The sequence below is a fragment of the Oncorhynchus keta genome, chromosome 5, assembly GCF_023373465.1.
Source record: "Oncorhynchus keta strain PuntledgeMale-10-30-2019 chromosome 5, Oket_V2, whole genome shotgun sequence".
NCBI classification, from domain to species: domain Eukaryota; kingdom Metazoa; phylum Chordata; class Actinopteri; order Salmoniformes; family Salmonidae; genus Oncorhynchus; species Oncorhynchus keta.
In genome coordinates this window covers 7,314,406-7,326,759 of record NC_068425.1, presented here as the reverse complement: position 1 = coordinate 7,326,759, position 12,354 = coordinate 7,314,406, and the positions used below count along the sequence as shown (strand labels likewise).

The following is a 12,354-nucleotide window of genomic DNA, read 5'->3' as shown; positions in this document are numbered from 1 at the left end:
ACACACACACACACACACACACACACACCTTTGCCTCATGCTACGTCTTCAAATGATAATGATAACGCACGTCTCTATGTAGGATACGCCATGCTGCTTCTCACCACCCTCTCCCCCATCCGTGCTTACTCAAACACAGCATGCGGGCTGTGTATGTCGCAGCCCCCTCCATCCCCCGCCAGCTCCTCTCATCTCCGGTGAGCCCCCGTCTTGCATGACAGCTCACCCATAATTAGCCCCTGGTGGCGAGGGAGGGCTGTTTGTCAGCTAACACTATGCAGGAGCTGTGGATTAGTCTCTCAGCACCAAGAGAGGAGCATGCTCAACAGCCAGCCAGGCAGACAGAAGAACATACTCCCGTCTCCGCGCACACACATGGAGGCAGGGAGCCCCTCTGCTCTGACAGGCTGTTGTACTCCAGGCTCCCCTCTCTCTGTCTCTCTGTCTGTCTGTCTGTAGTAGCCTCCCGACTGAATGGAAGCCACGATGGGGAGACATGGTGGGTGGAGGGACAGAGCTGCTTTGCATTTTTTTCCCATACAGACATGGGAGGAGAGGGAGGAGAGGGAGAGGAGTGGTGATGGGGCCGGAATGTCACCCAGCAAGGCATGCTGGGACAGAGCGGATGTAATATTGGCTATGATTGGACAGTTAATTGGTAGAATGGGTAATGTGTCAGTGTCCTTGGTGTCCACATCACCAACAAACTAACATGGTCCAACCACACAAAGACAGTTGTGAAGACTGAAATAAGACTGAAATGATTTGGCATGGTCCTCAGATCCTCAAAAGGTTTTACAGCTGCACCATCGAGAGCATCCTGACGGGTTGGCAACTCCTCTGCCTCCGACAGCAAGGCACTAGAGAGGGTAGAGAGTATGGCGCAGTACATCACTGGGGCCAAGCTTCCTGCCATCCTCTGACACCGCCTGGTATAGAGGTCCTGGAAGGTCCTAAAAATTGTCAGACTCCAGCCACCTTAGTCAGACTGTTCTCTCTGCTACCGCGTGGCAAGCGGTATCGGAGCTCCAAGTCTAGGATCAAGAGGCTTCTAAACAGCTTCTACCACCAAGCCATAAGACTCCTGAACGTCTAACCGAATGTCTACCCAGACTATTTACATTGCCCCCCCCCCCCTTAAACTGCTGCTACTCTCTGTTATTTTCTATGCATTGTCACTTTAATAACTGTCCCTCTATGTACATATTACCTCAATAACCTCAACAAACCGGTGCCCCCACACGTCGACTCTGTACTGGTACCCCCTGCATATAGCCTCGCTATATTTGACTGCTGCTCTTTAATTAGTTGTTAATTGTGGGGGCTTGTGAGTAAACATTTCACTGTAAGGTCTACCTACACCTGTTGTATTCTGCGCATGTGACAAATACAATTTGATTTGATAAATTATTGAAATCAAATATTGTTTGTGGAATGGATGGGTGGTCCCATATCACATCCTCCTACCTGTCAATATTTCCTTACTCCAGGTAAGCTACCGTCCCAACTGTTACAGTTGGAGCAACCACCCCTTATTGTCGCTCTTCACAAGTCACATGCACAGACAGACACACACCGACCCATGAAAACACACACAGACCCGGAGAGAGCGCCCACCTGCCAGTTCAAGTGAGGACACACACACACACGGCATTGTGCCCAGGAACATTCCATTGGTTATTCAAAGCTGCCTCATTTAGATCAGACCAACCCGCTCGCTCAGTTCGACACATCGCCGCATGACAACTGGCAAGGATCCAGATCGCCAGGAGCAACTAGTCAAGGCTATGTTCCACACCAACCAAACCTCTAATGTGGAATCCAGTTCTATATAGACTCCACTCCACTTTGATCTGGTTAAGTCATTCAGCATGACAGCCATATATACGTAACACAGGAGATGCTGGAAATTATTCAGAGCACAACAACCCTGTTAAAACTTGTGCAGCTCATGTTTAACCTCCTGCGTTTTTCCTGAATTCATCCAACTTTATGTCAAACTTCAAATGCTGATTTTGGTACAAATATAGGATGGATCAAGTCAGTCTGTGCGCCAGAGTCAACCAACCAAGCACAACAAAAAATGTTCAGCCATTCAGCAGTACCTGATAACCTCCTAATCAACCACTAATGTCCACATACATCAACAACAGAATACTGCAGTGTGATTGGGTACTTACTGGCTGGCGATGGGGTGCTGTATCCACTGATGGGCAGTCCGGACAGAGTGGGTGGGGACAGCCCCCCCAGCATGTGGGGGAAGAAGTAGGAGTAGTGAGGCATGGGGAACCCCCCCACAGAGACAGTGGGGCCCCCTGCACTCCCTGGCCCCCCCGGGGGGTGGCAGGGGTTACCCTTGCCCGCCATGTTCTGCTCGGCGGACCTTGAGCCGAGTCCAAAGAGTCTCCTGTAGGTATCCGTGGTGACGGCGTTCTACATCCCTAACCTCACCCGCCGATGACGACGTAATCCAATGAATTAAGAAGTGGTGGTGGGATGTGTGAGATGGAGCTGTTGGGTTACGTCGATGTTCCCGGTGAATGCTTCAGAGGAACCTTGAATCCAAGGGCATATGGGCTATTTTCTTCCAAAGGCTGGTCCTCTGCCTTGATATGAAGAGTGTCCTAGAGGTAGAGTAGGCCACTAAGCTTTTATATCTTGAATGAAAAACCAATTACATAATATACTAAGGGAGGTCGCTAGGCAGAATCATCTGGCACCAATGGACTCCAGATCCCTTGTTCAGGATTGGATAGACGTCTCAGGCCTTGGGGGGGGATTGGATGAGAACAGCTTTTCTCTCTCCAGTGACTCAGCAGAGCTCACACAACAACACGACGGAGCGGCGGAGGAGGAGGAGGATTGTTATGACGATGGCTGGTTTTAGTTGTCACTGTAACATGTCTTGCGCCCCAGGTCAACCGCTATCGCCGCGGTGACTCACTTTCAATCTCGGCAACACACCTGTGGCAGAATGGCAATCTTCTTTCCTTCAGAAACAGAGACAGACAGACAGCGAGAGAAAGAGACAAGAGTTAGATAGAGATTCACTCACTGCTGCACATTCAGAGAGAGAGACAGGGGTTCAAATGCATATTCAGTGGGGTGGCGTTGATTTTTGCCTGGGTTCATCTCTATGTAGACAGCGTGGGAAAACAGAGCCCGGGTTCCTCTCTAGCGATCTTGTTAAAGCGAATGTTTTCAACTAGGAGGACGGCTCCACTTCTCCCCCCCACCCCGGCCTCCCTCCTGCCCTTGCGGGGTGAATCATCATCAGAGATGCTGAGGCTCATTAATGGAGTCCATCTGAACCTCTCTCTCTCTTCCCTCCTCAAAATAAACAGGAGATGGTGATGAGCTTATGCAACCTGCCAAGCGAGACGGGAGGGAGGGAAGAGTAACCTAGTTCTGCCTTTCAATGCTGATGTTGTACAACATGCCTTATATAAATCTAAAAACCTCTCGCTTTGCTACACACTGTAGCAACTAGCTATAATACATGTCTGTATCACCATCCACTACCACTGACAGCTTTGCTTCCATCTCTTTCACCCATCTGGCATTGACATGTCAAAGGAGGGAAGCGTTTACTGTTCTTTGGAGTCTGGATCGGAGCCGTCTGAAAGTTGAAAACATCGTTCGAGTGTCTTTTCCTCCCTCCCGGTCTATCATGTCTGTCTGCAGCTGTCTGAGAGGCATTTGTTCTGCCCTGGCCCCGGCAAGGGGGCGTTGGGTGCACAAGGGCCCGTTTTTTTACAGGGTCAGGGGCCTCGTTTTTAACTGCCGGGACCTTTATAGATCTCCTGCAAAGTGCTGCTCCCGCTGCCGACAGGAGTGTGCGTGAGTGTGAGTGCATGCGTGTGTGTGATCTCCTGCAAAGTGTTGCACCAGCATCAGACCCCCCCTTTGTGAAGTCAGCCCCCCCCCACACACACACACACACACACACACAGGCAGGCACAGGTCTCTGGACCCCCATCGTAAAACAGCCAAACACCACTGGGTTTTCAGACATGTTTGTGTTTGACGGGGGAGGAGGGGGATGAAAAGGCCTTTTAGAGAGACTTGGTGAAGGTCTGGGATAAAAACAAGACTGCTGTGATAAGTGCACCAGAGCATTCCTATCAAAACTCTAAAACATGACGAAGTACCCTTATAGGAACAGAAACATGACAAAGTACCCTTATAGGGACAGAAACATGACGAAGAACCCTTATAGGAACAGAAACATGACGAAGTACCCTTATAGGAACAGAAACATGACGAAGAACCCTTATAGGAACAGAAACATGACGAAGTACCCTTATAGGAACAGAAACATGACGAAGAACCCTTAAGGGAACAGAAACATGACGAAGAACCCTTATAGGAACAGAAACATGACGAAGTACCCTTATAGGAACAGAAACAAGACAAAGAACCCTTATAGGAACAGAAACATGACGAAGTACCCTTATAGGAACAGAAACATGACGAAGTACCCTTATAGGAACAGAAACATGACGAAGAACCCTTATAGGAACAGAAACATGACGAAGAACCCTTATAGGAACAGAAACATGACGAAGTACCCTTATAGGAACAGAAACATGACGAAGAACCCTTATAGGAACAGAAACATGACGAAGTACCCTTATAGGAACAGAAACATGATGAAGAACCCTTATAGGAACAGAAACATGACGAAGTACCCTTATAGGAACAGAAACATGACGAAGAACCCTTATAGGAACAGAAACATGACGAAGAACCCTTATGGGAACAGAAACATGACGAAGAACCCTTATGGGAACAGAAACATGACGAAGTACCCTTAAGGGAACAGAAACATGACGAAGAACCCTTATAGGAACAGAAACATGACGAAGTACCCTTATAGGAACAGAAACAAGACAAAGAACCCTTATAGGAACAGAAACAAGACGAAGAACCCTTATAGGAACAGAAACAAGACGAAGAAACCTTATAGGAACAGAAACATGATGAAGTACCCTTATAGGAACAGAAACATGATGAAGAACCCTTATAGGAACAGAAACATGACGAAGAACCCTTATAGGAACAGAAACATGACGAAGACCCCTTATAGGAACAGAAACATGACGAAGTACCCTTATAGGAACAGAAACATGATGAAGTACCCTTATAGGAACAGAAACATGACAAAGTACCCTTATGGGAACAGAAACATGACGAAGTACCCTTATAGGAACAGAACAGGAAAACGGAACAAGATACAGTTAATTCAGACCACGTATTACTTTCCAGCAGCTCCTGTATTAGGTATATACACGACTCTCATGCTCAAATTATTCAAATATCCATTCATCCATCCATCCATATACCAACCCACCCATTCGTCCTTCCCTGAGAAGGAATACCATACATCAAAAATGGCTACATCCCGCTTGCCGCTCATAGATCCCACCTGGGAATTACCCTGAGCTTTAGCACAATGCACTGGGTAGAACACGTTCAAAGGATACAGAGGGAGAGAGAGTGATGGCGAGAAAGGGGGGAAAGAGAGACAGGGAGCGGGGGAGGAGGGCTAGATCAAAGCGAGAGGAAGCGGATGAAGATACCTTGTTGTGCTCGCCGCTTTCAATCTCGCTCATACATTATTGAAACACCCGACTAAGTAGGTTAAACCCCATAGGTCCCCTTTACATAGCCATGCACTCGTTCATTTAATCATGGGCATGTGTGTATACCAGTGCATCAGTGTGTGTGTGTGTCAGTGTATTTCTATCAGTGTGTAAGAGAGGAGAAAGAGAGAAACAGAGACAGCTATATTGAGAGAGGAGAAAAAGAGAGGAGAGAGAACAGAGACAGCTATATTGAGAGAGGAAAGAGAGAGAGCGAAACAGAGACAGCTATATTGAGAGGAGAGAGAGAGAAACAGACGGCTATATTGAGAGGAAAAGGTGTGGCCACACGAGAGGCATAAGCCAGTGTATACATAAAGAAGTGGAAGTTCAAAAATATTTGCATCTCTATACATCTACAGTATGTGACCAACACTGGCTGCATCAGTATGCATGAACCTGACAGTAGTAGGAAAAGAGAAGAAGAGAAGAGGAGAAAAGAGAAGGGAAGAGAAGATAGAAAAGAGAAGAGAGAGAAAAGTGGAGAGAAAAGAGGAGAGAAGAAAAGAGGAGAAGAGGGAAGAAAAGAGACGAGAAGAAAAGAGAAGAGGAGAGAAAGAGAAGAAGAAGAAAAGAGAAGAGAAGAGAAGAAGAGAGAAGAAGAGGAGAGAAGAGAAGAATAGAGGAGAAGGGAAGAGGAGAAGAAGAGGAGAGAAAGAGAGAAGAAGAGGAGAGAAAAGAGGAGGGAAGAAGAGAGAAGAAGAGGAGAAGGGAAGAGGAGAAGAGAAGAAGAGGAGAGAAAGAGAGAAGAAGAGGAGAGAAAGGAGAAGGGAAGAAGAGAGAAAAGAGAAGGGAAGAAGAGAGAAGAAGAGGAGAGAAAAGAGAAGGGAAGAAGAGAGAAGAAGAGGAGAGAAAAGAGAAGAGAAGAAGAGAGAAGAGGAGAGAAAAGAGAAGAGAAGAAGAGAGAAGAAGAGGAGAGAAAAGAGAAGGGAAGAAGAGAGAAGAAGAGGAGAGAAAAGAGAAGGGAAGAAGAGAGAAGAAGAGGAGAGAAGAGAAGAATAGAGGAGAAGGGAAGAGGAGAAGAAGAGGAGAGAAAGAGAGAAGAAGAGGAGAGAAAAGAGGAGGGAAGAAGAGAAGAGAAGAGGAGAGAAAAGAGAAGAGAAGAAGAGAGAAGAAGAGGAGAGAAAAGAGAAGAAGAGAGAAGAAGAGGAGAATGGAAGAGGAGAAGAGGAGAGAAAAGAGGAGTGTGTCTGTACATCCTTGACAAACTACTTGAATATGAATATATTTGTGGGCATATATTACATGCTGTGACCAAACCCTTTGATCAGTATGTCAGTTACTTCACAGAGGAGAGGAGAGACAACATGGAACAGCGGGTGCAGAATAAAATGGAAAATGGAGTATAGTGGAGGTCTTAAGGACAAGACACACCATAACGAACATTGTGCGCGAGTATTAAATCACCCAAGTGGGTGTCGACGAATTGGTGGAGACTCAAGGATATTCCTGCTAATATGTAGAATTATCGGGAAATAAACGGAAAATTAAATACTGGATGTACACATGTCTAATATGTATCTAACTCGCTCATATAACATGAATGTACATGTTTGACAACACACCATGAACACGCATGTGTGTGTTGACCCAGACACCTGCGCGGGCAGGTACATACTCACACATACAGTCGGGTGACACACTTGATAAAGATGAGCAAAAATGTATCAAATCATTCAAATACTGAGCTATATTGTACGCTCAATAAAATCAGAAAATGAAATTATTTTATGCAAACAATTGCTCAGAGAAAAGAGATGTTGCTTAACAAGTAATACAGTTGTTCTCAAAAAGGTAGTGGTCAAAATGATTGACACCCCTGTTTTCAATACCTTTCAATATCTTACCTTGCTGGGATAAAGGACACGGAGTTGGAGAACACGTTGGGAGGGATCTCTAGGCCATTCCTCCATACAAAACCCTTCTAGATTCTGCGCTTATGGACTGCCCTCTTCAATTCAATCCACAGGTTTTCAATTGGTATCAATTCCAGAGACTGAGAAGGCCAACGCAAAATGTGGATTTTGTGACCATTGAACAATTTCTTTGTGGATTTTGACGTGTGTTTGGGGTTGTCGTCTTGCTGGAAGATCCACTTGCTGCCAAGTGTCAGCCTCCTGTCAGAGAGAAGCAGTTATTTGGCTCAAATACCGGTACTGGGTAAAGTTATTGACCTTAATAACGGCCGCAGAACCAGCGGCAGCAAAACAGTCCCGTAACATCAAAGATTTACCACCATATTTTACAGTAGGTACGGGGTTCTTTTCTGCTCATGCGTTCTCATTTAGAAATTCCAAACCCAACACTGGTGGGCGTGGCCAAAAGAGCTCTATGTTCATGTTATCTGACCAAAGCACTGGTTCCAATCCAAGTGCCAATGCTGTTTATCAAACTCCAGGCATTTACATTTGTTGGATGACATATGTGAAAATCCATTGAAAACCTTGAATTGGTTTGAATTTGAAACCAATTGAATTGGTTGGAAACGTTGAATTGGTTTAAATTGAGAAGTCCAAAGGATCTGAAAGGATTCTTGTTTGGATGAATGGTCTAAGATCCCTCCCAACGTGTTCTCCAACTCAGAAGACATTTTTAGAAAAAGGCTCAGTGTCGTTATCCTCGCAAGTGGAGGTATTTGAAAGGTATGTAAAATAGGGGTGTCGATAATTTTGACCCTTCTCTTCCGGGGGGGGGGGACAAAAAGTAGGATTTGTTTCTTTGAGTATACAATACAGCTGAGTATTTGAATGATTTATTTTTATACAGTCATTTCTGCTCATCTTTATCAAGGGTGTCAATCTCTTCAGACCCCACTGTATATGCAAACCACTGACACTAGAGATTGACACAGGAACAGGACTGCTGCAGGTCGAGCAGGGCCCGCTGGATTCAGGCCGGAATGGGGATGAAGTTCTAGAGTCAAATTCGGGACAGGACAGGATCGACATTCCACAGGAACTGGCAGCAGGCCCAAGATAGTTTACTTAATATAAATAAATCCCCACCCTCCCCTCCCACCCCCCCTCCCATCGGCGCACTCTCGCGCCTCGCTCCAGTTGGAGCCAGTCACTACTTTCCTCAGATGCACACAGAGATATACACATGTCCATAAATTCATCCGACTCTGGGTAAGTGGAAGGGCTGCCTTCATTGCCAAAATGTGGTGATGTGGTTGTTATCAGCTATGTGCACTATGCAGGCAACTGTCTCGTGAGTGCTGAGCAGCAGGTTACACCCACGCAGAGTCAGATGAGAAGCTAAGGATGGAATTTATTTATGATTTCTGCAGCCTACATATTTTTATCTGGATGAACAGGAAAGTTCTGGGGTTATAGAACTCAGGATCAGGACAGTAAGCAGGGGGTGGATTGACAGGGCCCTGCAGAAATACCCAGTACTGACACACTCATCACCACTAATAGTAGCCGCTACAGTTATTAGTGAGCATTCAGTAGTGACTCACTAACTCACATCCATTAGGGGCAGTGGCCCTAGCCTAGTGGTTAGAGCGTTGGGCCAGTAAACGAAAGGTTGCCGGATTGAATCCCAGAGCTGACAAGGTAAAAATCTGTCATTCTGCCCCTGAACGAGGCAGTTAACCCACTGTTAAATAATAAAATGAACTCAGAGTAGAGGTCTTCACGGGTCCAAAGAGTTGGGGAATAGATCCATGAATTTCCCACCTGATCCGATATTTATAAATAAACGAGACCCATGTTAGGAAATCAGTCAATTGAAATGAATGAATTTAGGGCCTAATCTATGGATTTCACATGACTGGAAATCAGATATGCATCTGATGGTCACAGATACCTTAAAAAAATAGGTAGAGGCATGGATCAGGAAACAAGTGACCACCACTTGCCTCATGCAGCGCAACACATCCTCCCATAGAGTTGATCAGGCTGCTTCACTCTTCTTCAATGGCTGTGCGAAGTTGCTGGATATTGACGGGAAGTGGAACACGATGGCAGTGGATGAATGGTGCAACAATGGACCTCAGGATCTCGTCAATGGTATCTCTGTGCATACAAATTGACATCAATAAATTGCAATTGTGTTCTTTGTCCATAGTTTATGCCTGCCCATAACATAATCCCACCGCCACCATAGAGCACTCTGCCAAATTCTCTAAAACGACATAGGAGGCGGCTTATGATAGAGAAATTAACATTAAATTCTCTGGCAACATCTTTGGTGGACATTGATGCAGTGAGCATGCCTATTGCATGCTCCCTCAACTTGAGGCATCTGTGGGATTGTAATTGTGTGACAAAACTGCACATTTTAGAGTGGCCTTTTATTGTCCACAGCACAAGGTGCACCTGTGTAATGATCATGCTTTAATCAGCTTCTTGATATACCACACCTGTCAGGTGGATGGATTATCAGATTGTTGCACAAAATTTGATAGAAATAAGCTTTAAGTGCATATGAAAAATGTCTGGGATCTTATATTTCAGCTCATGAAACATGGGACCAACACTTTACATGTTGCATTTATTCTTTTGTTCAGTGTATATAGCTCGTGCAAATCTGACTCACTCTGCAGCATCTCTTCTACCCTCCCTCTGTAACCCTCCATTGTCCATCTATAAACCATTGCTAATAGACATGGCTTCCAAAAGTGCCTATACTTTATGAAACGTATGGCTGGAATTGTGTCATCCATTGGAAGAGAGGGTATGTACGTGTGCTTGCATAATTGTGTGTGTGTGTGTGTGTGTGTGTGTGTGTGTGTGTGTGTGTGTGTGTGTGTGTGTGTGTGGAGGCAGAGTGGTGGGTTATTAATATCTCAGGATAGCTAGGCTGTTTAGCTAGTGCTCCGCTCTATCTACAGTAGGCTGTAAACCCACTTCCCCTGACTAGTGACTGAGGCAGAGTGGTGGAGTTATTAATATCGCAGGATAGCTAGGCTGTTTAGCTAGTGCTCCGCTCTATCTACAGTACCAACATGCATAAACCCACTTCCAACATGACTAGTGACTGAGGACAGAGATCCAGTGAGTGCACCAACACAGATCTCACCCATGTACCCACACACACACGTGCACCAACATGCATACCCACACACACACGTGCACCAACATGCATACCCACACAAACGATGCACACATTACAAACACAAAGACCGCCCCATTTTCCTTTAGGCCCACATACATCAAATATGACCATCCAAGTAGACAAAATCACAGTCCAAAACATTAACCGTCTGTATGCAAAGACAACTAAACACATTCAACACTCATACATAGAACGTATACGCATGGACAAAACATGAGGCATGTAAATAGTATAAACTCACTCAAAAACACACACACACTGATTAAACACACGCACACTGATTAAACACACGCACATGGCAGTCAGCATGTATAGATAGGACTCATCAGCTGATGTGTCAGGAAAAACCCCATAGACAGCAGTGTTTTAGAGTCAACTGAAATTAGTCAGCACAGTGTTCCCTAAAGCATGGTGCATTGAGTAACGTGTCTGTGTGTGCACACGATGGAGTTTGGCCAGCACGATGGGGTTTGGCCAGCACGATGGGGTTTGGCCAGCACGATGGGGTTTGGCCAGCACGATGGGGTTTGGCCAGCACGATGGGGTTTGGCCAGCACGATGGGGTTTGGCCAGCACGATGGGGTTTGGCCAGCACGATGGGGTTTGGCCAGCACGATGGGGTTTGGCCAGCACGATTGGGTCTGGCCAGCATGATTGGGTCTGGCCAGCACGATTGGGTCTAGCCAGCACGATGGGGTCTGGCCAGCACGATGGGGTCTGGCCAGCACGATGGGGTCTGGCCAGCACGATGGGGTCTGGCCAGCACAATGGGGTCTGGCCAGCACGATGGGGTTTGGCCAGCACGATGGGGTCTGGCCAGCACGATGGGGTCTGGCCAGCACGATGGGGTCTGGCCAGCACGATGGGGTCTGGCCAGCACGATGGGGTTTGGCCAGCACGATGGGGTCTGGCCAGCACGATGGGGTCTGGCCAGCACGATGGGGTCTGGCCAGCACGATGGGGTCTGGCCAGCACGATGGGGTCTGGCCAGCACGATGGGGTTTGGCCAGCACGATGGGGTCTGGCCAGCACGATGGGGTCTGGCCAGCACGATTGGGTCTGGCCAGCACGATGGGGTTTGGCCAGCACGATGGGGTCTGGCCAGCACGATGGGGTCTGGCCAGCACGATGGGGTCTGGCCAGCACGATGGGGTTTGGCCAGCACGATGGGGTTTGGCCAGCACAAAACTCCTTTATAGGAAGGAGGACGTGGAGAGGAATGGTGATTCCAGGTATTTTCTAGTCACTTATATCACACGATAACGACTGATTTTGTGCCAATCATTGTAGAAAGGTTTCTCAAAACGGTGGATCACAGATAAACTGTAAGATCTGATACTTAGGAACATTGGTTTGGGACCCACTGTAGAAGAGCAAAGGATTGGACTGTTTAGGGCCATTGTCTATCCCCTCCCAAAAAACTAACTCCCTCTCTCTCTTGTTTTAGGCATTCAATTGTGGCCTGGATTGGTATTTGGACCCAAAAGAATCATCTGTAGTTTGCCCACCACTGATTTGGAGGAAAAGACATAGACAAAGCTTCAGTGTAAAGGAAGTGGCCTATAGTGTTAGTAGTGATTTATGAGGTGACTATGTAGGGGCCCTTCATAGGGCCTGAGAGTGGGGAGGCCCCATCTGTCCCTGA

At 46.6% G+C, this 12,354-nt stretch overlaps 1 protein-coding gene across 1 annotated transcript in view; it reads right to left on the bottom strand.

Moving 5' to 3' along the window:
• LOC118384139 (retinoic acid receptor alpha) overlaps nt 1-12,354 on the bottom strand; it is a 202,873-nt gene that overhangs the window by 104,234 nt on the left and 86,285 nt on the right. The window contains exon 2 of the mRNA XM_052518621.1: nt 2,181-2,990. Coding sequence (XP_052374581.1) covers nt 2,181-2,367 — 187 coding nt within the window. The 5' untranslated portion in view covers nt 2,368-2,990. The remainder of the gene's footprint in view (nt 1-2,180; nt 2,991-12,354) is intronic.